This window comes from Periplaneta americana, chromosome 5 (assembly GCF_040183065.1).
Source record: "Periplaneta americana isolate PAMFEO1 chromosome 5, P.americana_PAMFEO1_priV1, whole genome shotgun sequence".
NCBI classification, from domain to species: Eukaryota; Metazoa; Arthropoda; class Insecta; order Blattodea; family Blattidae; genus Periplaneta; species Periplaneta americana.
Genome location: NC_091121.1, coordinates 93,789,045 through 93,816,682, shown reverse-complemented (window position 1 = coordinate 93,816,682; position 27,638 = coordinate 93,789,045). Strand labels below are relative to the sequence as shown.

Below are 27,638 nucleotides of genomic sequence, written 5' to 3'. Positions count from 1 at the left end.
ACAATCCCAGCCTCATTTAAAAATGGAAACCAGGTAAATGTACACCTCGTAAGAATGGTGAACTCAGCTAATGCGGCAATTATAAGTCTCACATATTTATTTGGCACTTGTGAGAAAAACGAAAGGTAGCTAGTGTATCTTTATGGTGATAGTCTTGTGCGGAGTTGGGTTAAGGGGAGGAGCAATAACACTAAAAAAAAAATTATTTTCAGTTGCTAAGAGGAAGTTGACCTGTAGTACTATTGAATTGGAAGTGTGTTATTCACGAATTACTGCTAATTGAGTCAGAGAGTTAAAATATTTATAGGTATGAACGATACTCATTGTAGACACGTTTTACGTTCGCAATTTGTCGCGAATTTTACTCGTTTCCCCCCCCTTCCTTTTTGGAATTTGGCAAATTTTTGCATTAAATGCGGTTATTTTTAAGAATATCACTGAATCATGTATCTACTGGTCATGAAAATCCATTATTTCATTTTTGACAATGAAACATTCAAAATAAGCAAGGAAATGGATTTGTCTTTCATGTTCTATCATGTGAAAAGCATAGGTGCTCAGCTGTAAAAAATTAAAATCTGTGTGTCACGTATGTGCAATGCTTAGGTTTGTTACACACTAACACAATAAAAGAAATGTATAAAAGATATATATTGCATTTACAGCAAGAGTATGCAACGAAGACTAAGGAATAATGTATTTTGATAATTTGGCAGCCGAATGAATGTTTTATTACCAATAATTTTTTCAAGCAATTTCCATATTTAAATTCAAACTTTTTCTCACAATTTACGTTTATAAATACCTTTCATGATTTAAATATTTAAATAACGATTTTTTTCACGAATTACAGTAGTTTTATTTACAAACTTTCCTGTATATTATTCACCATTTTACAGTGCCCCTAATTATTAGTGAGATGTAGGGTTGCCAACTCTCCTGTATTTCCCAGGATCTCCCATATTTGTGTCTACTTTTTACAGTCTCCCGGCTCCCATATTATTCTTCTCTTCGAACATTTTTCCCCTAATTTTTGCATAATGTAAACATTTTTATTCTAAAAATTTTATTTTGCCGTGAATGATGATTATTTATTATGATGAATTTTGTTATTCAAGAGATGTATTAAAATCTGCAGTCTTTATAGAAAATAATGCTTGCAGAAATGGGTTTTAATGCTCACCCATCTAAAATCAAACCGTGTTAATATTAAAAATTTGGAAAAACTGGCTAGTTTTGTTCTAAGCATACCAAGTCATAATGCTCATACAAAAAGGGTGTTTCATCTCATGAACAATAAATATACAGACGTTCGAAAGATGAGCACGACACATTTAATCAAATTAGAGCTGAAAACTGCAGTCAACTTCAACTATTACGCGAGACAAAATCTGTCTCAAAATACTCTTAATTTAAGCCTAGTTGCCGAAGTGTAGAATAAAGTTGCTTTTTAGTCACTGAACCGAATAATTTGTCTATTTCATATGTGAAATTTTGACGATTCCTTAGTCGCCGTATTTTCTTCAAAAAAAGTTGGCAACCCTAGTGAGATGCCACTGATATTTTTTAAACTGTAATACTGAGATCATTCTCAATGTATACAGTTTTATGAAGAAACAAGCAGAGTAGTCAAAAGTAAAATACCAGAGCAGAATAGAAGAGAGTTGTAAGAGTTATACTTAAACTTCAACAAAGAGGAGTAGAGACAACTCAATTTTTTTCCCTTTCTTTTTGTTTATATTAAAATACAATATATAGGACCTAACTTATTTTACATACAGGTACACTACCGGTCAAAAGTTTTCGATCACCTATCACAACTATGGATTTGTGGTTAAAACAGGGATTTCGTTTTGAATATTCTATCATATCATAATACTAGAGAGAAAATATTTATTTTGTTGATCTATTTAGTTTTTCCGATATGTTTGTACATTGAAATAAAGTAAATAGCTGTTTTCATAGCTGATTGAAAACTTTTGACCGGTAGTGTACATATAAACAAATCACAAATTGTAATCTGAAAATGAAACTGCACCCTTCAAAACACTTACCACAGTTAACTTCATCACTGCCATCATTACAGTCAACAATGCCGTTGCATACTAAATGCCTCCTGAGGCACTGGCCACTCGAACATTGGAAATTGCCAGGACATCCCTCCTCCACACATCCAACTTCATCTGACGCATCTGAACAGTCATTTACTGAGTCACATTTCGCAGCAAGACTTACACAGTAAGCACCTTCATGTGATGTTCCGTTTACACATTGAAACTGACCTGCAAAACAGTATTATCTTAAATTAATTACAATGGAACTCTATTTAATCATTATGTAGATCACAAGTGTCAATCATTTTAATTAATTATTATAATATTCTTATAATGTTACATAAATTTGCAATTCATGTCACAATGGTGACGAAAACGTTCATACAATTTGTAAAATATGTAGCCTAATATAAAGAGTTCCACTCTATGATATTATATGATAATTGATAAGTCAATGGCGGAAAAATATAATAAAACATTTATCTAATGTTACATAAGGTAAAGAAATTCCACAATTGAATCGATGAGATGAAAAAGGATAAAATTTCACTTTTTGGCCAAATACAACTGAGATAGACAAGTTATTAATTTATTCTTTCTCTATTTGATGAGCAAAAGAAAGGTAATATTCCTTCACTCATTGTGAGTTAGGTATACTGCAGGTTGTTTCGTCAGATGAGATTAAAAGGAGAACATTCCAGAAATGTTATCCTTCTTCATCTTACTATCGTCAGGATCAAGTATATGTCCCAGAGCAGTATAATGATCAGAGAAGTTTCTGGTCCAATCAATATAAACAGGAAGCATCTTGAACTTCAAGGATTGGTGACCACATATCTTCAAGAAGACTAGAAAAAGTCTGGATAAGTATGAAAACTTCAACATCAGCAAATATCGTCACATGGTATATAAATCCAATGATCCAGGATATGCTATACATTTTCCTTTTATTTCATCACTTTTGTCATTTAAGTTCAAACTGAACAAACAGCATCCCTCATCACAGAACGTCTTTGTACTCATCCTACACTGTAGAAATACTTCACTTCTGGAATTCGTTAATTAATGACGTCAGAAACTGCCGGACTTTATCACAGTTCAAAATTAAATTGGAAAATTTTGTCTTATTTCATGGTTTTTAGGTACTGATAGAATTGTTTATTTGTGATTTTTTTTTTTTACTTTAGATTAAAATTGCAAGTTTCTTGTTTATGTCCGTTAATTGATTAGGATATAATTAATTATGATACTTAATCACTCATTTAAATTTGTGTGACTGTAAATTGTGTATATTTTTGTGTAGCTTTACTTTGTTTACAGTGTATTTTTTTATTTCTATTATTGTATTTGTATTTCTGGTGGTGTGGAAGAGAAGGCCTAATGGCCTTAACTACACCAGAATAAATAAATAATACATACCCTGGATTTTAATCCAAAAATTACTAAAAAAAATCGTCTATTACGGGAGTAAATAAGGTAATTCTCATATAAACACCATCGGCAATTTGCTGTAATATATCAAACATCTCTAAATTATTATAAAATGTTGTAAAATTTGACTGACTGATTTAAAGGAGTGTGTGATACTCGTGTTTCAGTTTCGTCATTTTTTGCAGATTTTTACCCTCCAAAATATGGATGGAATTATTACATAAAACATTATATTAACATTACACAAAAATCGTAATTTTAATAGTCAGTACTAGTAAACCTCCTATTAGTGAATATTTCTGTATTGTAAGACAATTTTTAAACGTTTTTAAAAGTATCTTAATTTTTTTCTTCCAAAATAATATCTTAAAAAAATTTGGGTGAGGTTATTACATTCGTAGGGTCAATACACGAATAGCCCAAATGTGATGGTTATCACAAAGCATCTATACCAAATCTCATAGGAGTTAACCAACGTTTATGAATCTTTCATAATTAAATTTCATGATCTGACATTAAAATTCTTTAAATTATTTACACTATTAAAATCATTAAGAACTAAATGTTAGCTAACCTGCAGCACATTTTGAAATCATCATCGATGTATCTCCAACTACGAATCCTTCAACAACTGTTCCATTCTGAAGAGCACCATTATGTCTTGTATAAGTTATGTTTGGAATTACTGCATTAAAATCCTTGGTGGAATTCTGTGAAGGTTTGTTCTTTGATGACACAATTGTTTCCTTATGTAGTCTTGCAAAATCTTCACTGTCGAGTGTTACAACTGTGGTGTTAGGAACTTCTGGTGGTTTGGATGACGTTTCAGCAGTGTTGTTTCTAGGCAGTTCTGAGGGTAGAATTGTTGCATGAATGTCAGTGTTATTACTTTCTTGAGAAAAATTCATCTCTTTTCCAGGACCAAGGTTTGTCATTATAGAGCTCTTTTCAGAAGTTTCTACAAACATGCTGGTTTCTGAAGTTGTGGAGAGAACAGAGTCATTTTTATTAGCTGTGTCCATTGTGTTACTAGCTCCAAGATCTGTAACCCCACTATTCTCGATCACAACGGTACTATTGTCTGCTGCAGTGGAAGTCGATTTGTTTACACTCACATTCTCACTTTCAGGTTTCGATGGTGAGTCAAGAGTGGGTAAATCTGTGGCCTCGGCTACTACCTCAATATTGTATGTATTTTTAGAAGGATCAGTCTCATTTTTACCATCCTGAGGAACTACAGTCTCGGTGGACTGTATCCTTGGCATCAAGAGAGCATCTGTTGAAATAGAGGTTTCATTTTCTCCTTTTGTAATTGCCGGTTCAATTCCTACAGCTATGGTTGATTCTGTACTGTGACTCATTTCATCGGCTGCATTCATTTTGCTGCCTGTATTATTCACACTATCATTTATAGTCAAAATATGTTCGTTGCCGTCTGTTGTGTTGTTTACCTGACCCTCAAATTTCGCAACATCACTGGCTTCCACATCGGTCATGTTCTTCACTACCTCAGCTTTCGGTTGCACAGTGTTAATGTGCTCTATTTCACCTCGTATTTCTGAGAGTGGATCCTCATTTTCATCTAACTCATCAACAGGCCTTGAAGTCAAATCTGATAAACTAGCAACTTTAGAAATAGAATGTTCCATTTCTTCTGTTGTAACGTTAATTGTTGAAAGTGGCATGGTGGTTGTGCTTGCGGAGTTTAATATTTCCTTTGAAGTCGTTGTTACAACCATTTCTTCGCTCATGTCAATTTCTCCATCAGATATATCTTCTCCTAAAGGTAAAGCAGCAAGGCCCATTTTGTCTATCTTTTTACTGTTATCTTTATCTTTATCGAACTTTAATTTTTCGGTTGTTTTTTTCTCATAAAGATTAATAGTTGATCTGTCAGAAATCAACTGCTCATTTTCTCCTTGTAGGCTACTCGAATCACTTACAGATTTCAGAGGCTTCTTGTTAATTGAACCATTTAGTATGTCTTTCTTTTTGGATTCTGGTTTGCTAATGGGGACAGCCAAGAAATCTTTTTCACCCAATTCTGCTTCTGATGAATTTTCAATAGTTTGAGGTTCAGTGACAAGATGGTTTTCTGTAGTCGTTGCAGGAATAGATTTATTCTTCAATTGATCTACAGGAGTTGGAAGCAGAATGTCACTTGTGATTGAATCAACCGTTCTTATGCTTTGTGCTGTTGGTGGAATAATATTCCCTCCTGCACTGGGAGGTAAAGCGTGTATGTCATTTGCATACTCTGATGTAGATGATGCAGTCCCTTCACGAACTAATCCAGGTTCTACAAGAAGTTTGTTTTCAACATCTTCTTCAGTGAAACCATGTGGTTTTGCAAAAGTATTACTGTCATGGTCTGTGATTCCTGCTATTGGAGTAACGTGAAGAAATGACTGTGTACCATTAACAGAATTCACAATCGTAGATTCTGTGGTAGAAGATGTGGCTTCCAGCTCGCTGTTTATGAATGAAGTATTAAGTGAAAGTGGTTTCACAGTGTTGACATATTCTTCTTCTGATTTATGAAGGAACAAATCCCCATATTCCGCCTCATTTTCACTTTCTAAAGGAATCTCTGAAGTTGTGCTGACTTTGGTCGTAGCAGTAGTAATGGGAGTGGTAGTAGAAACAGTTACACTACTGTCTTCAGTCTTATTAATTTCGGGATTCAGAGAATGAACCAAAGTATCTGGTGTTACAGTGGATGTTTTCTCAGCACTATGATCAGCATGAAGGATTGGCGAGTTTGTTTTGTCACCAGTAGTTTCATTATTTATAATATCGTCCTTATCTGTCTTGTCTGTTGAATCAGTGGTTGTTGCTGCATCTTGTGCTTGTGCAGATGTGTTCACTTTATTATCATGAGTTTCATTTTGTACGGTAGCTTCATCTTGTGCCTGTGCAGATATATTCACGACTTCATGAGTTTCATTTTGTACTATAGCTCCATCTTGTGGCTGTGCAGATGCGTTCACTACTTCATGAGTTTCATTTTGTATGGTGGCTGCATCTTGTGCCTGTGCAGATGTATTCACTACATCATGAGTTTCATTTTGTACTATAGCTCCATCTTGTGGCTGTGCAGATGCATTCACTACTTCGTGAGTTTCATTTTGTACAGTATCTTTCAGAACTGACTCCAAATCGTGTGGTTTATTCGTTATGACATTGCTTCCTTCTTTTCCAATTGTCTCACCTGAAGCTGAGATATCATTTTCTTCATGGGATAATAGAGTAGGAATAGTAGCTGAATATTCTGTGGTTGAAGAACCTGACTCATTGCTAACGAAAGGACTACTTGAAGACAAAATGTGAAAGCCCGATTGTGTTGTAAGATTATCACTTGTTGATGAAGCACTGTTATCTGTACTTTGCAGCATATTGTTAGTTGTAACCTCCATAGTGTCCATTTGTGTAGTAGCGTCTATTGCTTGTTCTGACAAGACTACTGTGTCATTCATTTCTGGTATGATGACGTCACTATCATGATGTTCAGGAGGAGGAACAACTGTCAAAGGTTGGTCTTCACGTTCTGTTGTAGTCATGAACAAATCTGGATGTAAAGGTTCACCTTCTTCGATTGTGTTTTCACCTGATATTGAATTAGTGGCATTGTCATCAGAGTTACCTGAAGAAGTCAGTACCACTGACGTGCTCTTGGGAGAAGTTACAGATTCTGTTTCGAGCATAGTAGTAGTCTCAGCATGTGAAACTTCTTCAGCCTTCAGTGTTGTGAATTCTGTATTGAAATCAGCAGAATTTTCTTTCAATTTTGACATAGAAGCATCGGTAATGACAGTGACCATTTCTTCAGGCATTCCTTGCGTCACACTTTCTGTTGACATCTCATCTGTATTGATTTCTTTTTTAGTATTATCTATCAATACTTCTTTCGAAGTATCAGATAAATTATTTTCATCGAGCTTCAATGTAGTTTCATTAATAGCTGGTTCAGTACTGCTTTCCACAAGATGCATTATGTCATGTCCATCATCTGCAATGACGTTAATATTCTTTGTCATGTTTGTAGTTTCTGGATTAAGTCCAACAGTTTCAAGTGTTGTATTCCTATTTTCTGTCACTTCCATTGGAGAAACAAATTCAGGATGAACATTATTGTCTATACTAGAAGAAAAATTTTCATTTTCTGAGCTGTCAGTGTGCTCAAGGAACTTGTCTGTGACGGGGGTTGCTGGAGATGAGGAAGTTATTAATCCAGCATTATTAATATTCACTGTAATATTTTCAACTGTTGGTTCACTTGCCACTGTGAAATTGGTCTCCTCCTTAGGATTCATGAGAAACATTTCATCATCATCGAGACGAGGACCTTTCTTGAGATTATAATTGGGAACAATGGTGGTTTCATTTTCAGCTGTTTTAGAAACAACAATAGCTGGATTCAGTGGATGATTTTCGTAATCTTCAGGTGACAGAGCATTTAGGAAGGTGTCATTTTCTGTATGGTCTGAATCAGGGAACAACAGCTCGCTGATCAAAAAGTTGTCATGCTTATGCTCCTCATCATCAGGAATATCTGGTAGCAGAGTTGTGGCCACATCATTGTGGTTAACATGCATCCCTTCAGTAACATTATTCACAGTTGGAGTTAACATAAGACCATCATGGCTTGTTATTGCAGAATCACTGATAGTAGTTCCTTCTATAGGCTGAACAGGTTTAAGAGGCAAATCTGTTGCTGGTGCTAACATTTCAGTTGCAGGAATTGCAGAAGAATTGATTTCAGTTTCATTTTCTATCTTAATATCATGAGATATGAAAGTTGGTTCTTCAGCACTGTTTTCTAATGACTCTGCTACATCAGTTCTCTTACTGGTAGCATTACTCATGTCCTGAGTTTCACCAACATGTGTGATGTGATGGGAGCCTCCTCTTTTTTCTACATCAAAAGGAAAATCTGTAGGCTCTGCCTCATTTTCAACATGCTCTGCAGGGATGACAGTTAGATGTTCCTCTTGGTGTGTCGTTTGTGAAGGTGTCTCTGTTGTAATAATTCCACTCATAATAGAATGAATATCATTGGAAGGTGTAAGTACACTTGGATGATTTGTGGAAGACTCAACGTCATTATGGTGATTTTCTTCTTCTTCTTCGTGTAATACGCTTGGAGGAAGATTTTCTGGAGCAGGCGAGCTCATCATGATGTTACTTTCTGTTGCTTCATGCATGTTCATCTCAGTCATGACATGATCACTCATATTGCGCATTATCTCAGTCTTTTGAGTGGCATTTTCATGACTGACACTGACCACCAACGTGTGTGTTTCTTTATGGAAATGGGGACTTGTGGTATGTCCATATTCATCCTCTATCTCATCAGCATGATGTGGATGCAACGTTGCATCAGCATCGTCATAGATCATATGGACAGATGCTGTAACTTCTTGGATATGTCTATGTGGGTTTTCTGTGCTTATATTTTCTTCTTCTTCAACATGAGAGCCATGAGTATTATTTTCACTGCGGTATTTCGGCATCAAGGTGGGTACAAATTGGTCATCAATTGCAATATCTGGTGCCTGGGGAGCCGACACATTTTCAGGTTCTGAAGGAATGATCACTGTTGTCATGGGAATGTGATGGTAATCGTAATCATATGGATCGTAGTAGTCGCCATGGTGGAAGACATCTTCAGTAGATGACGGTTGAGCTGCAGACATTTCTGTGGCATGGTGAGGAAGTTGTGGTTGCATTGTGGTGTACTCTGGCTGTGGCTCTGTGTGGAGATCCAAATCGTATGTACTTGTTGTTGTTGTGGTGGTAGTAGAAGTTGTTGTAGAAGTAGAGTACTGAGAAATTAGTTCAGTGGCATCTTCAGGGGAATGTCCAGGTAGTACTTCTGGTGTAGGTTCTGCTGAAGGTTCAGATGCAGGTTCTGCTGAAGGTTCGGGTGCAGGTTCTGCTGTAGGTTCTGGTACAGGTTCCGCTGTAGGTTCGGGTACAGGCTCTGGTGCAGGCTCTGCTGTTGGTTCAGGTGATTGATCATGACTATGGACAATTGGGGCCTCAGTTTCAATCAGATCTGAAAATAACAAACCAATTCACCATAAATATAAAAAATATTTAAGTTTCGTAGTAAAAAGTTAAATATCTGTTGCAATGACGTCACCAGACATTTAGCGTCCTCAGGCTTGCAATGAATGCCACCTCTTCCCTTATAACAAGGTCTCCTGTTCGACACGCAAACCAATCAAGTCTGTAAATAATATTATTACTTGTATTATGATAATAAAAGTAGCTAAAATGTCTTGCCTCTTGCTAAACTACAGTGTTAATTAGATCCTCATAAACCAGCCATCTTGTTATTCCACTCTCAATGTGAGGAATAACGAAATTTTAAAATACATGGATTATTCTACTTAGCACTAGTTAACACGTACCTAACAGCATAAAATATACTCTGAAACTGAGATACAAAATAATTAAAATGAGAAAGCAACGATGTATTCCTTTAATTTAATTCGACAGAAATCACCATGTTGCTATAAAAAAATCTAAATAGATGTGTAAACAAAATGCAAACGTAATTAAATAAGTCAATTATTTTCCCATCTGTGTATATGTAGTATTAACTTAGGGGGTCATATACACCTTCAGAAGCTGATTTGTGTGTGTGTGTGTGTGTGTGCATGCGTGTGTATGTTGAATGGACTTTCTTCAATAGCACGGTGAAAAAATGTTTAAATATCTCTAATACTTTTCGAGTTATGACCTAAAACGTGAGATTGTGTCAATTGACTTGGCTAGTTTTCCAAATCCGTTTTCCTCATAACTACCATATTTTTTTAAGATAAATTTATGAAAATTTGCAAGCAAGTATATTTCATACTGGAAAACAAACTCTGCCATTAGCAGTGTTCTATAATTACAAATTCTTTTTTCATTAATAGTGCTTTATGTACTTCATGTAAAAATAATTAAATTTTACAATTCATGGCAGAAAGAAATCGCAAAAAAAATATTTCTTATTGATATATTCAACTGATAATGGCAGGATTTATTAACACACTTATTGTGAATAAAACAGAGGAAAAAGTATTAAATATATTCAAAATTGTACAAGATATCAGCAAAACCAATTTTCTCTGCATAAATTGGATGCCCTTTCTCCCCGCAATTAAAAAATATAATTAGCCTTAACAATAAAAGTTTTGGATTCTAAAAATTGTTTAATAATTTAAAAATATTGTCTAATCACTATACCAAATTCCAGTATAAAAGTAATTTAGCATGTAGAAATTAAACTTTGAATTTTACTAAATTCATTCTAGCGAAAGATGTGCATATCCCCTTTAATAATAGTATAATTTTAAATTTGAAACAGTAATTCTAATGAATTCTCATGTAATACTTATTTAGATATTATTAAACATTAACTAAGTAATGGATCATTCTTATTCTTTGTTTGTTAACTATAAAAATGACACTACACTAACTAACCAAATCTGCATGCTCTTGATCTGTCTCAGGTTCAAGTTGCCAGAAAAAAATAATTTCCATTATATGCGTGTGTGGATTGGCACCAATCAGACACTGTCAATATGCCAACAGTCCACAAGGAAAAAATTAATTTGTTCAGTGATGACAGCTTAAAGCCCGTGTTATGTAATTATTGTTATGTTTCATAATCCTAAAAAATTTAACACTTTCATTCTTTTTCTTATTGCTATACAGTTTCATTATAACAAAGCCTACATTCTTAATAATGCTGTTAATTTTCATTTGAATATTATTCATAAAATAATAATGCAAATTAAAGTCAAGCAGCAGTGACCACAAATTACCTTTTTCAATACATTTCTTTCCGGTTAAGTCCAGTTGAAGACCAGGAGGACACACACACATGAAGTCCATCTTGTTTTGATACTCAAACATGCAATCGTGAGAGCATTCACCACCCTTGAACTGGCAAGTGTCAATTACACCTGTAAATGGTAGAAGAATTAAATTCCAGTGCAACATAAGCAGAATATATCAAAATATATTTTATAATTCTCACTAAAAGCATACAATTTAATAAAATTAAAACAGTTATTTAATTTGAAAGATGGAGTCTGAATATAGGCTATGCGTTTTAGGCTTTCATAGTGAATCACCCTGTCCTGGAACTTAAACATTTGTCAAATATGTAGTTCCGAAATGTTGAAAATGTAACATTACAAGATATTGTGGAAAACTCGAAAGTCTAGTTCTAATGGACTTTGAATATTTATATAAATTATTATAATGAACTGTTTCGAATAAATATTCTTGTTATAAAGAAGAAAAAAGAGCTCTAACTTACTGCTCTTGGATCTGCTTTAAATACAATTTACTCAGAGTAGACAATTTCATGGCTGACAGTGTAGACTTCAATATGTGATATTTCCTTAAGGTTAAATATGTTGGAATGTTATGCTGAGATACAATTTTTTTCAGCTGTGGCTGGAAGAGGTTCCCTTAATAGCGAGACAACACATATGGTTTCAGCATTAATAGTTGCTCATCACATTTCACCTGTTTCATTCGTGAGTTTCTGCACATCTTTCCATAAAGGTGCATTGGTCTATTCTCTGGCCACCAGGATCACCAGACCTCACCAGACAGGACTTTTTCTTGTGGGATGACTTGGGTATGGAAGTGTATGTGATGCCAGTGAATGATGAGGAGCAATTGAATGGATCACTCCAGCAACATTGTAAGAGCCATAAGTTAGAATGTTCAGAATGTTGAAAACAGTATTTTTTTTAACGAAACATCCAGACTTCAGAAACTTTAGTTGTATATTATAATTAAATCTGTTACAATACTGTTGGGGTGACCCGTGCAATTGAGAAACTAGATTGTGGCCACAATAGACATGATTCGTGCTACTCCTGGAATTTTTGTGAGAATCCATCATCATTCTGAGCTCTGTTTAAAAGTCAATGGTGCTTACTTCTAGCATCTCATGTAACTGGATATGACTTTTTCGTCATCTATGGAGGTAACAACATGACACAGACCCCATGCTGTCTAACAAAAAATATTTACTGTGCCCCCCTCCCCTTCCTTTGTTTCCTTTCTCTCTTTCTTTCTTACTAACACAGACAAAAGAGAGTAGGAAATACGATATCTCCTGTTAGAGAAATACTAACCGTCTTTAAAAAACTGCGGCAAAATTGTAAACATCACATATAAGGAAAATGTTATAAAAGAAATCTTAGCACTTGCCTCGTTACTTTATTACAATATAGAACAAAAAATTAGTTCATGACTTTGAATCTGCCTTAAAGTAAATTTTCTGGGAGGTGTAACAAATTAAGTAAATATTAAACCATAGAGAATATGAGATATACATATACTTACGATTTGCCCGCACAGAACCTGTGACAATGTGGTAAGTGTCCAAATAGCCACTGTTCAAGTTCAGCTTCCGTTCCAATCGTTGCCGTACTGCATCCATATTAATTGGATCAGGAGCATTTCTGACACCTTCTTTAAACTCCCAACCAATGCGAAATTTAGCAACCACACTGCCTGGTCTGTTGGAGTAAAACAAAAAACAAAAAAATAATAAATAAACAATTCATATATTTGTACATAAAGGAGATAAATGAATAATTTCTAAATAAAATGTATTGTAAAAATAAGACATTCCAGAATTCTAGTTAGTGAAGTGGTAATATGATGATACTGAAGCAACAGTGAATTAAGACTGCTAGTAGAAGCCAAAGTAGGTACCTGAAGAAAATCTGACCTACATCTACTTTCTTAGAGAGTTTTTTTGGATCAAATCCTATTACTGAGGTGAGAGTTTTCTGGGCTAAGAGATCATGGTTGTTGGTGATGTTATGTCCAGAACAGTGGTGATATTCGGCCGGTTTGCAGTGATTGCACCGGTTCAGACAAACCAGTTGTTAAATTATTTTTATGCTCGACCATGCCGAAATGTAGTAATTATACACCTGGGAGCATTCCTTTAATGCATGTCATTAAAGTACACCTACTCATTAAAGTACAGGTCTTCAGCCAATGACAACTCAGCTTACAGGTTCAGCCAATGACAAGTCAGCTTTGTACCATTATAAAACCACAAGTATCGATTATTCTCGGATATGCAATCGAAAGAGAATTAGCGAAAAGTCACGGAGGCTGGAAATCCAATACTGTCGCAGGTTAGTTCTGTTACTATAATAATTAGCGTTAATTGTAAATAATATTCAAATAAATTCAATTTGTCATCTCGTTTTTCAATGTCGAATTCAATAATCAAGGTTATATCAAGTTTAACGGGATTACATCAAGGTCAATGACATTATTGTTCCTCGGAAAAAATCAATACTTTCGCGTCTGGGCACATCTCACAATTCACGACCTAGAACAAGGTCACTTCCGATCTTGTCAGATACAAATAAAATGTATACATCTGAATAATTTCAAGTTAGAAATATGGTCGAGCATAAAAAGTCGTATGAAACTCGCCTATAATGGTAATTAAGAAGCTCGTATGAAAATTATGACACTCGCTTGCGCTTGTTTCATAAACATCCATACTCGCTTCTTAATTACTATCATTATAGGCTTGTTGCATAATGTACTATTAGATAGTATTTGCAATTACCATGGAAATATACCGTATATTTTTAGTATAGTTACATATGAGAGATCACCACTGGTCCTGGTTGAGGTTTTTTCCGGGTTTTCCCTCAACCCAATATGAGCAAATGCTGGGTAACTTTCGCTGCTGGACCCCGGACTCATTTCACCGGCATTATCACCTTCATCTCATTCAGACACTAAATAACCTAAGCTGTTGATAAAGCGTCGTAAAATAACCTACTAAAAAAAACACTGGTCCACATGTTTCGTCAATAGCTGCGGTAGACATCCTCAGTGGCAAGGCATTCGAGGGCATAGTGATCTCCTCAGCATGCCAAGTCACCAGTCATCCCTGAGGAGATCACTATGCCCTGAAGATGTTTACTGTAGCTGTAGACGAAACATCTGGACATAATATTGCCTCTTAGCCCGAAATCTCTCACCCCATTGACACCAGGCATAAAAGCCTTCATTCGAAGATTAAATTCTATTATATTTGGAAAGATCTTATCTATATGTGAGGAAAGAACTCTGGCAGTAAAAGTACATTAATTCATTCAATTTTTTTCCAAATAGTATGTAATGTAAATGTTTCAATAACTTTGGACTATCAGAATCACCAGCCTTTTCGGGAATTTGTAGAGCATCTCAATGTAATGTCACTATAATTTGAAATTTCTCTTTTTTGAAGAGCTTTTGAGAAATGTTCTATATTAAGGAACATGTGAAGACAAAATAAATCCATGTTTAAAATTGGTGAAATATGTTAGCAGATTCTGATTAGGAAGTCTGGCAACTTCACAATTGAAAATCACACAAAAATTGAGAACTTTTACAACATTAGTACAGAGTACCAGTACCATTGTGTGGCTATAAGAATTGAGATGTATAATAAATTCACTGGATACAGTTTTTCCAACTTAAGTGAGCCTTGGAGCTTCTTATAATAATTTATCTCTATCAATATAAATTGTAGGATTGCTTGTTTCATTAGTGCTGATACTTACGAAAATTCAATAACTTTGACGAAAATATTTGCCGCACCATAGTTGAGAGTCTGCATGTCAAACAGAGCCTTCTTCAACTGAAATAATGTAAATTACATCTATTAGTCATTAATCCTCCATATTAATTTTGTGAAATTCTTAAAACTAATATAAGATTAACGAGTAAGATGAAACTACGAAGGGAACTATACGCTTATGTACATACTTAATGGGACATGTGAAGAAAGTAATGTAGTTGAATAATATCCATTAATAAACAAAATGCTGATTACAATAAAAAGCCACCAAGATACTCACAGTCATTCCAAAGAAAATAAAATAAATCATTGATAATAAATTAATAGCTGAATATTTAAATTCACATTTCTCTTCACACAGATTGCCAAAAAATTACAAAAAACTAAAATGTTATAAAAACAAAATACAGAAAACGAGACAAATGCGGAAATATTTTCAAGAAACTTTTCCATAGAGGAACTCAGGGAACCAATAAAAAACACCAAAATAAGAAGACAATCAGGACCAGATACCATTTTCCCAGAATTAGAAAAAAAATTAGGGCCTGAGGCACTCAAAATTCTACTGCTAATACACAACAAATTTTGGAGCTCAAAAAGTAATCTTGCTTCTGACTGGACTGAAGTAATCTTAACGCCAATTTTGAAATCATGTAAACCAAAAAACTCGCTAAGCTCATATCAACCAATAGCACTGACATCGGTCTTGCTATGAAGTCTAAGAAATGATGATCCTGGCCTGATTAAACTGGTATATTGAATCACTGAATTTAACGTCGAAACATCCGAAAGAATCGTTCATCCTCGTACCAACTAAATAAGATCACCTAAGAAATGGACCTGTAGAAAAATGCTTGGTGAGACGTGGGTGTCTAAAATCTAGAATTATGTATTGGATAAATACTATTATAGTAAGACCTTTACTCTCTTACGTTGCACTTATGTGGTGGTCAAGAGTTAAGTTAAGGAATTTCAGGACTGAACTTAACAAATTGCAAAGGGTATTCTGCATAGCAATGACAGGAACACTCAGGATAACTCCCACTGCGGCAATGGAAACGGTGATGGGATTTACCCCATTACACATCTTGGTTGAGGCTGAGGTCCTCATGGCATTCCACACAATTTTCCACCAAACAACGGTGAAAACTTGGATCATCTCTAACCCCCTTGGGATAAAGATGTTTATCAGATACTCAATATGAGAACAGACATTTTAGAACCAAGGGTTTCGTTTGACAAATTCACTGCCACTTATCCAGAGCACAGTGAATGGGAAAGACAAGTTAAACCTGAGAACAATAACTGTCCAGTCTGGTACATTGATGGTTCGAAAAACCAAGTCAGGAACTGGTGCTGAATTATTCGGAAATGGCACCAAGCTTTCTTTTAGCTTGGGTCAGTACGCAACAGTCTTTCAGAGTGAGATTTTTGCTATCTTAGCTAGTGTCAGGGAAAGTATTAGGAAGGGCTACAATCAACGACCTATCCTATAAATTGAGAAGAAGGAAAGATCAACATCAGTATGTTTGCAAATGATGTCATCTGGACTTCAGCTAAAATCAAGAAGAATAAGAGAATGAGAACGAGCCTTGGTAACTTTATTAGGCATTCACTGACAGTACAGATTTGTTGAGGATTAACTTTGAAGGAACCATGCATTTTGACTTTTGATCACTGAAGTCTCTCTCTTGTATAATCTCTTACAGATACAATTGTGTTTTTCTTAACTTTAATAGAAATCAATTACAGTCAGTCACTATCTGTATAATTATTCACTTTGTTCATCGTCCATCACTTTTATGATTTTCATGTCTTAATATTCATGCAAATGATAGAAACATGCAGTAGCAAAGCATGACAAAATTTTTGGGTAAGCTGGGCTGACGGTATGGTGATCTAGGCCATGCTTTACGTTGCTAAAAGGTAAACGAAACGCGGAAAAGCTCCTGTTTTTAATTAACTAAATTCTAAATTGATCTTGTCCCTTCTTCGAAAATGTTTAGGAAAGTTCAGCTTACCCTGCCTACCCTGAAGCTTCGCCACTGCAAAAGATGACATTAATTACTTACATATCAGCTGCAATATGAGAAACTAACCATTAAAAATATAACAAAACAAGATGCTAGAAACAAAACCTGCTGAAACTAACCTCTTCTTCCAAAGAACTTGCCAGCTTCTGGAACTCCGCGGATTCACTCATAGTGAGCTCAGGATGGAATTCCATGTTGTCAATCACAAGTTCACCTTCCAATACTCGAGGAACTGTGAAATATCATTGAATATTATTTGTTTCAAAACATTAAACCATGTTATTGTTAAATCTACACATAAAGAAAAGACTCATTTATTTACGGTCATTACAATATTTTCTTTGTCTGCCATCTAGTTCTATTGTTGTTTTTGTTTTATTTTATTGGGTTATTTTACGACGCTGTATCAACATCTAGGTTATTTAGCGTCTGAATGATATGAAGGTGATAATGCCGGTGAAATGAGTCCGGGGTCCAGCACCGAAAGTTACCCAGCATTTGCTCGTATTGGGTTGAGGGAAAACCCCGGAAAAAACCTCAACCAGGTAACTTGCCCCGACCGGGATTCGAACCCGGGCCACCTGGTTTCACAGCCAGACGCGCTGACCATTACTCCACAGGTGTGGACTCTATTGTTGTCACCACATCTTAAATACATGAAGATCTCAGTATGCCATATATACATGAAGTTCTTATCAAAATTATAAGGAAGTTTTACAATCGACTTCAAAGAAGCCCAAATTATTTGATTAAAAGAATTGGAGACTATAATGTAGAGGACTTCAAACCATATAGAATGCCGAAAATGGCTACTTTTGATATTGCGTAATAATATAACTGGTGGTCTTGTGATACAGTACCTATAAGAAAGCACAAACAAATTTCCAAACATTTTCAAGGACATCAACGTCTTCGAATTTGTGCGAAGAAGAGATTCTGTGCACTAACAACACAAGGAACAACAACATAATAGTGCAGTCAGGGACCCATGAAGTCCGTTACTGTGTCATTTGAAGATGATTGTTTAGCTTCCTTCTCATTGATCATGCACTTAACCAAGAAGAATTAAAAAAAAATAAAATGAAATAAAAAAATAAAAAAATCACTTTGCTGCAATGCTGCCTTATAGCGAATTTTTCGGAAATGATTTAAAAAAAAAAAAGAATAACAATGTTCTGTATCCAACACATAGTCTCATGAAGTATATTGTAATTAGTTAGGATCTTCTCTTGGAATGTAACATTTCTCTAAAGTGAACAGAAATAGTAATTAATAGCACTAATCAAATTCAGTCAGAATAAGTATAACCACTGAGGCTACCAAGTAAACATTAAAATGACTTGACATGAACATGATCTCACAATTTTCACAATCGATGATTACCTTTAATTATCTGAAACAAGAACTTAACTAAAAATTAATATGTATGGATCAGATATCAATTCCATGTCACATTATTGACATAAGTTTCTATTAGTTTTATTTTAAGTTCTATTTTAAATTGCTTCTATAAGTTAGATTCCTTTTTTTTTTTTTTTTTTTTTTCTTTTGCTGTGACAAATATATTACATATTGAAATGCTTATTGTAATCAACAGCATTTGCATTCAGAGGTGAACTTTCACTTACCAGAATCTTATAAATTACTTGAACAACTATACCAGTATTTGTCTAGTCATTGCTTTTCCCAAATTCTCTTATTGAAGTGAACAAAACATAGTCTAATTGCTAGCAGATTTTCGCGTTGGCATAAAATGGAATCCCACTTCACTATATATCACAGGTTATATTTAAGTACTAAATAGTGAACACAGCCACAGATTTGTTGAAACAACAGTATCACAGATCGTCCTATTCCTTACGACAATTTTCGTAGGCAAGCGTATGAATTACAAAATAATTTACAAAATATTATTGTAGTCAGTGCAGTCTGAAATCTTGAATTTAATAAATGCATCAAAGCCTTGTCACAAACATGTAAATTGTACATTACTTTTTTCATACACTACTTGATTATTTCTGGAAAATTCATACTTCGCATTTTCAAAACTTTTTTTTTTTCTCGAAGTTAATTCGATGTTTCTCAATAATGTGAATAGACTTGCTGTTTGTTTGTCGATAGAAACACCAGGAACAATCACTGGGACTCACTGTATATTTATGATAAAATATGAATTCTGTTGATTTTAATTCAGATAAAATTTAATGACAAAGTTTTCTGACAAAAGTATACATTTATAAATAGGTCTTCATCTTGTATTAATGTATCCATCTTGTTATTTTTCATTAGAAACAAGAAGCTGGTGACGAAAATATTCATATCAATACTTACCCGAGTAATAAAATGAGATTCAATAAGCCTGCCATGAAGTATGCAGCAGAAAAGAAAATAAATATATTACATCACTGATCAGATCAGATCATAGGAAGGGAAACTGTTTAGCATAAAAAATGTGTACTGTACGCAATGCCTTATTTTGCATTCACATATATACGGACACTCCATTGAAACTTATAGGAATTGCAAACCAAAAGGTTACAGATGAAAAGTAAGATTCAAGGGGTCTCCAAGCCCCTAGTTGCGCTATTACCTAGACTATGTGATTATCATGAACTCATTGTTTCTTTTGGACAGCGATTCGCATGCTTCAACTTCTCAACAATAAATGTAACTTTCTGGTTTGACCTGTATTAATGATATATATCAATAAACATAAAACTTAATTAGTTGCATATTTATTGGCATATTTTGAAGCTTTTAAGGGTGTACCTGAATGAACATTTATAAGGATTTTAGGGCATGAATTTCCTGGCCCTAATCATCATCATCATCATCATCATCATCATCATCATCATCATCATCATCATCATCATCATCATCAGCAGCAGCAGCAGCAGCAGCAGCAGCAGCAGAGACTGTCTTGCTGCCTTCGAAAATAAGACTTTGCAGCCCATTCTGTCTCCATTCTTGTAAAAATTTTAATCAACAATAGTCATTCACAAGTAGCGTAACTTCTTGTTCAGTTATATGATCAGCATGGATTTTGGTTACCACGTAAGACGACACAGAAAAAAAAATAGAAAAGAAATTATATGTCCTCTAATAATGAAAATAATTATTTCCTTCATGCTGAACTTTGAACATAGTTCACAGAATCTGCATTCGAAAAGATTACTGCTTGAGTTATAGCAGAATTCAACAGGGACACAAATAAACAAAATAATAAGTAATATTAGTGGTATGCGTGTCTTTCCAGACTTTAATAAAATTTATTTAAAGAGAATTTGTAAAATAATAAATAAACACATTTTGAGTTAAAAATTATTTAGAGATTATTTCTGTAACAAAATAATTACTGCATAAAATCGTCGTTGTTCCTGCAATAACTCCTATGTGCAAAATATAAAATTTTTCAGTAGGAAGAAAAAACACACTTATTCATTCTATGGCAGTGGTAAACAGGAGATTGTGAATTCTTATATTTTCGAAAGAAATAAATATAATTACATATAGGAGATTTTATTATTTACTGTATCACTATTTAAGTTATTTAATAGAGCAAAAAACTGAAAATCGATAAATATGTAACATAGGAGTTATTGCAGGAACAACGACGATATGTTTAAAAAATAAAACATTTAATATTTCTATTATTATTTTTTCCTAATAATGATTATCCTGGATTCATCCACTTTATAGAGTTGATGGTACTTAAACCTAACTACTAGAAGTCTATCTACATCTATTGTTTTTCCATGAATTGTATTAAAAAATCAGTAGTTACACTTACCATACAGTTGAGACATGTCCGTAGTTGGCATATTAGGTATACTTGATGGCGAGGGAGGAGGAGGTGTGTATGAGGACACTTCTGGGGGAGGCGGTTCACTTCTACCACCTGTCCTATCTGAGCTTCCTCCTGTTCTTGGCCCATCATTACCACTGCTACCAAACTGACGACTACTCACACTATTTTCTGTGACAAGAGTCTGGCTTTCTTGGGAGAGAATTACACCGGCTGTAACAATGTCAAAAGCAAGAATTAAGTATCAATTTAATTTCATTTAATTATTTTATTAATCATACCGATATTAGAAAGTTAATTGAAATGTGTGTATGATATTTCATAATATGTTGTATTACCACCTTTCTCATCGTTCCATAACATCAATTCTGTTAAACTACTAAAACAATACGACTTTCAAATGGATTTGTTCAAGTAGTTCGATTTAACTATTTCTCTACGAAATTATAAATTAAATCTATGCCACTTTTAATGGTATTGGACAGACGAATACACAGATTAACTGGCTAGTAGATATAGAACGAATGGATAATAAGCACAAACACTAAAATATCAGCCAAGAGGGAAAAGAGATTTTGAAAGACCACGGAAAATGTGGAATTACATTTGAAGCCTCAGCAGACTATATAATTAATGTGTACTCTGACTTGGAGAAAGATGACCCACAGGAAAAGAATGAGAGGAAACAGAACAAAAGAAAAGCGAAGGAGAAGAACAAAAGAAAAATATAGATGAAGGAAGGACAAGGTATGGATCGTCATTAGAAAATATATTCTTAAATGTGGTTGTACATGTAAATACACTTACTTCCTGCCAATACAGCTATCAAAATGGCCACGGATAATAGAACAAATCCAACACCCCAACAAATGCACCGTCTCCAAGATTGTGATCGCCTCTTGTCCTTAGTCACATAAAGTTTCTCGCCCCTATAAATAAAGAATAATAAAATAAATTACGTAATAGAGCAATAATCAGTACTCCAAGATATATGTAAATAGAATGCAATTTTTTTTCAAGATTTTTAATTTCATTTGTACTCTATGTCTTCAAACATTTATTGCACGGTAGAAGGCGAGAAGGTATAAAAAATAACATTATAAAGAAAAATCATTCAATTATAGTCACCATAATTACAAACCAAGAGGGGAAAAGAAAATTAATATTATTCAAATTGTATACAATAAGAGCGATTAAATTGAAGAGATCTCTGGAAGAAAATTTTCATTCTTGGGTATAAAACAATTAAATAAAATTGAAAACAAAGATGACAGTAGTAAATGAAACATATTACATTTTTTTTTTTTTTTTTTTTTTTTTTTTGTAAATGCATCTGATGCCTGAGGTACGCATACAACACAAGCATAACAAGCAAATAAATGTAAGAAACACTTCTTCTAGATATGTTATTCTGGAGACGTCTTAAAATCGTAATCATACGATACCAAACAGATATTGGCATTTAATTTTTAAAGAAGAAATCATATATTTCTAACAGGGATAATTTAAATCAAATAAACTGTATATACTTCGCGTTTAAGTTTCAAATTCTTAAAATACTTTAAGCTCCGGGTGAAATATAAACAACTGTCAACAGTCATTAAATAATAAAATTAATGTATGCAAAAATACCCACAAGAATTGCAATCTTCAGCATAAAAAACTGTATATAAATAAAGCGTAAAACATGCAGAGGTTAGTGTCTGATTCCAGCTCTTTTCCTCAGGCACAACACGCACCCATGCACTCAGCTCCACCCAAAAATTATTATATTTAACAAAGAAGACCTATGTTTTATCTCAATCCCAATTATTATCAAATCCGACAAATCAAAACAGTCAGTAATTGTCCCTCAAGATCTTGTGATGAGTTTTAAAGTGTTTCTAAATTAAAATTCCAAATTTCTGACAACACATATCCCCATTTATTGTAAAACAGTAAAAAAATCATTTCACTTTCAGCAACTTTAATCTGTGTGAATATTAAAAAATTGGTACCGGTATTTCAAATAACTTGCTGTCCTGGCATTGGCATAAAAGTTGTATTTTTCGATAAAATAACATTCAGTTATGTAACAGCAATCGTACACACTTGAATTCACATAAGTAAAACCTATTTCGTGATTTACTTTTTGATAGAAATTCATATAATTATCTAAATCCTGTACTATACCTGGATAACAAAATTTCTCTCTCTTCTATATTGATGCGCACAAGATCTTGAATAGGATCGGGGATGTTAAAGGGAGGAAAAAACTGCAAATGACCCATTTTCCAAGCGGAGTTCATATTGGAAGGGAGCGGCGTTCCGACCTTCTTTAAGCGCCTCTTGATGAATCAAAAAGCTTCCCATTACCCTCGGCAGGCGACGTGCAATATAATTTTGAGTAATTTCCAATAATATGAAGCCTGTCTAACCTCACTGTCACTTGCATCCAATCACGGTAGTCGATGACCCCCTCCAGGGGTGGGCTCACAGAGAGACCTGAGCGGTCCACCCCTGAACTTGTTGCTGCTTTGTCATTCGGGGGAAGAACGAAGGTTATAGATCTAGGAGGCCTTGAAGATAGAGGGGATTCATCCTCTATAACCCCCCGGGGATCGCTGTGGACAAGAGTGCGTGTTTGTGCAAGGAAATCCTTATCACTTACGGCTAGGAATCCTATTTTATGGTGAATAAAAATCTTAAATTTCGATATAAAAATTTGGTTTAATTTAGGCGTTATTTCGCATTAAAAATACGACTTTTTGACTCTAATCGTGCAAAATACATTACTGAATACAACCATACAGGTTAGAGCTCTATATTATCTAGGGCAATGGTTGGCATTTCTTGACTTGCGAGTCAACCCCTTAATACACAAGGAGGGCGGAGGGATAAGACATGTTCTCCCTCCCCTTAGCAATCACTTGTTCATTCAAGGTTAAGGAGTTTGGGTATCCTCCCCCTCCTACCTTTCCCTTTGCTGTGTATTGCAGACTGCAATTTGTATGACATACCGGTAATATTTGCCAACCACTGATCTAGGAAATCTTAAGGATCTTTGCACATTTTAACAAAATTTACTATTTCTATCAGCACTTACCTGTTGTGTAACAGTCTCCCATACTGTGTGTGAACAATATAAACTAATAGGCGCCATAAAACATTCAAGCTATTTCTAATTTATTATTTAAAAATAAGCCACTCGAAATACAGTTTCAATATTAGATTCAAAATTCTGTACTGATATAGAGTTTGAATATTAAATTCAAACGTTTGTACATAAGTATCAATGCAAAACAGATTATACTTTAATCACAATTTTTAAAGAAAATTCCACGTCTAATTAACACAAAACTGTAAATTCAGCTAACTCCAATCACTGCCATGCCTGCAAACAGTACCCACATCACACAGGGAACTTGGCTTTACCAAAGCCTATTGTATTATTCCACGAACATATTTAGGTTATGTGACTTCCAATAAATATATCTTTTAAACCAAAATTTCGTTAAAAAAAATCCTAATTTTTCTTGAAAAAACACTAACTTCGAATAAATTCGCGCCAAAAACAAAAATTTAGCATATACACAAAATGTTGTGTTATTTTGAGAGTTTAAACTTACGATATTTTGACCTGGAAGGGCTTGAGACAAAACATTTTTGCTTTTATGAGCTGAAAACCCGTATTTTTGCGAATCCGTGGTTTGCGAAAATTAGGTATCTCTCTACTTATGACCCAGTAGGCTATAACTCAGTTTTGAGTGACATTCCTTTATTACACCTGTATGTTTAAAATACTAGGTTTTGTTACAAAGTTGTGGAAAGCTAATCGAATCATGCAACCAGAGTTGAAGATTGTGTAATAACTTCTGAGAGTTTCAATCACATGGTATGAAATGGTTGACATATGTCAGAGTTGGTGTCATTAAAATATTGTAAACACAAAAACGTAGAAACAAAAGGCATCTCCTGGTGGATTTGATTGAACAAACAAGGAAGTAATTAAATAATCGTAATTTGTTCATGGGTTTATATGGTTACTACATATTGCAGTTTGCACATACCCGCACGGAACTTGCATTAGGGAGGTTCGCGGTTCAAATCCCTGGACCAACCAACCTGACTATAATTTTTCTGTGGATTTCCACAGTTACGTAAGCAAATGCCAGGTTGGAATTTTCATTGCCATGGTCCATTTTCCTTCATCTTCCCTGTAGAAAAATAATTTAGATTTCATATCATATCGTTCATCTTCATCATCTCATTCCTTAGGCATATTCAGGTCATGATCATGTCTTCATCCACTTGCAGGAGGGGCGTCCTCTCCGAAACTGTCTTTGGGTTCCAAGTCTTTTGCAGTATCTCTGCCAGGATCCATTCCTAAGGCCGGGAATACACGGAAGCGCTGCGGCATTAACGCGGCATTACATGTAATGTGCGGAGGAAATTGTGCACTCTCGAACAAGCGGTGCACACGATACGAACCATCTGAGCAGCACGCAAGCCTCGAACACCTTTCTAGTTCCATTCTATCTAGCACGATGCACGATCATGGAAAACGACGAAGCTTTGTTAACTGCTGTTTGCGCTTTAAGAGTACTGTCGAAGGAGCTTCGACACCAAGGGCTGGCGGAATGGATCCTGTGCTGCTTGATTACCTTGGCGGTATGAACTTAAGGTCCCAGTCTAGAGGTCTATTAGGTGAGCAGATGAGGGTTCTCATGTAGCCGGTGAGCTAGTGCACATCATTCTCATTCATCCCATAATTCGGAGTGCACAATAGGCACCACTGTCGAGCCGACGTACTGAAGAGTCGTCCCTAACCCGCCCCTAGCCACTTAATACTACTACTAGAATGAGTCAGCCAGGGCTAGACTTGCGTCAGTGGAAAGTAGTATGCGTAGTAACTGCTGCGTTATCTCAGTGATGAGACCTCTTGCTCGCGTACGTTTCGTGATTAGTTTACATAAACACGTTCACACAGTGAGGGTGCAGCTGTATACCGTACATTTAGAGTGCAGTAGTGTGTCCATTATGAAATATAGCCTTGAATAATGAGTGTTTATTTACGACAACTTTGTGAAATACGAATCTTGGATAACAGTTGTAACAAACTTCCGTCAGTCATTCCCTGATTCGCCAGAGCCTTCTAAAGCAATGATTTACAATTTAGTGAAGAAATTTCGTACAACTGGATCAGCACTGGATAAGAAACGAACATGTGTGAAGCGTGTTTCTCACTGAGGAGATGTTAGATGAAATTGGCCACCGACTACGAGAAGTCCTGCGACGGCATCCTGCCGTGTAGCTCAGCAGGTAGGAGTGACACAGTCTTCAGTGATAGGAAGTACGAAACAATTAAAATTAAAACATTACAAACTTCGTGTAGTTCAGAGTTTAACGGAACACGATTATCAGAGCAGACTTAGGTTTTGCATGTGATTCCAACAGTCAGTGTATGATGGACTACTTGACCCCACCTTAATTTTTTATAGTAATGAAGCATGGTTTGATGTCAGTGGTTACGTGAACACTCAAAACAATCGTTGCTGGGACAGTGAAATCCACACCGTTTTCATGAACAACCGCTATATGAATTAAATTCGAGCCATTTCGGAGAACGAACTGCGGAGAGTCGTTGGACATGTCTTCAGGAGATGTGCAGCCTGCCAGATAACACAAGGATGTTATTTCGAACATGAATTGTGAATTCAGTAAGTACATCATTACGCAATACTAACAGCAAAAGCGCAGAACGAATCCTCCGCATATGGTAGCGTCGTTATGTATAAATCAGCCGTCGTGAGTGCGATTAGTAGTCTAGCCCTGGCTGGTTCACCCTGTGCTACTTGCACATATCACTTTATATTACTTCAATAAGCAAGTTATTTGCATTACCACTGCAACACCTGTACATATATTTAATACTAGATCATCCTGATATTTTTGTTGACGCAGTGTAACCAATTAAACAAATATTGAGCTGACGTCTTCGTTCAAAAATGTTCAGATAAGTAAATAATAAGACTTATCAAGTAATAACACTGGTCTACAGTGATTTTGCTACTGAACAAAAACAAGTGTACCAACCCTAATTCGAGTACGCTGATTGCAGATCTGAAATCTGTTTTTTTTTCTATCACGTCACAATTTTAAATAATAGCATTTAAAATTTGTAATTATGATGTGTGACATACGTTCAGGTCAAATCTAAGTGTTCTTGAACTAGTGTCAACTAGGTTCTTAGGAAATTATCGAGCTGATAATTATGCTGAGCTAGTACATAACATGCTTAGAGCATTTCAGAATCTAGGTTCTTGCATGTCTTTAAAAATTAGTTAAATGCTCGTATTGCAATTATAAAAAAATTGTGAGGACATTTTTTCTATCTTATGACATCAGTTAAAATAATGACACTTATACCCTTTATACCCTGTATAACTTACCTTTCATAGTAAGTGTCAAATTCTACTTTAAACGTAAGCATATAGTAATAGATAGGACAATATAAAGTTTGTAAAGATGTAGGTTACAATAACAAAAAATAAATCCGACTTACATAATTATTTGAAATCTTTAAAATTCTATTCTGTAAAGTTAGGCTGCTAGTAGGCATAAGTACATGAATTGCCATTATATCTCACATAGTTCTTCATTTATTTAACATAGTCTATAACTTTCAAAGCTCAAAGTCGAGAAATTTCCAGATG

The 27,638-nt window shown here is 34.9% G+C and overlaps 1 protein-coding gene across 2 annotated transcripts in view; it reads right to left on the bottom strand.

The window, feature by feature from the left end:
• The window catches only part of LOC138700008 (uncharacterized), a 346,744-nt gene that overhangs the window by 23,397 nt on the left and 295,709 nt on the right, over positions 1 to 27,638 (bottom strand). The window contains exons 5-13 of one of the 2 annotated variants that reach the window (XM_069826277.1): positions 23,361 to 23,546; positions 21,751 to 21,872; positions 20,929 to 21,156; positions 17,258 to 17,370; positions 15,089 to 15,165; positions 12,849 to 13,024; positions 11,306 to 11,446; positions 4,060 to 9,543; positions 2,055 to 2,282 (exon numbers count right to left, since the gene is read on the bottom strand). In XM_069826277.1, coding sequence (XP_069682378.1) covers positions 2,055 to 2,282; positions 4,060 to 9,543; positions 11,306 to 11,446; positions 12,849 to 13,024; positions 15,089 to 15,165; positions 17,258 to 17,370; positions 20,929 to 21,156; positions 21,751 to 21,872; positions 23,361 to 23,546 — 6,755 coding nt within the window. The remainder of the gene's footprint in view (positions 1 to 2,054; positions 2,283 to 4,059; positions 9,544 to 11,305; positions 11,447 to 12,848; positions 13,025 to 15,088; positions 15,166 to 17,257; positions 17,371 to 20,928; positions 21,157 to 21,750; positions 21,873 to 23,360; positions 23,547 to 27,638) is intronic. The other variant, XM_069826278.1, reaches the window with a different exon arrangement.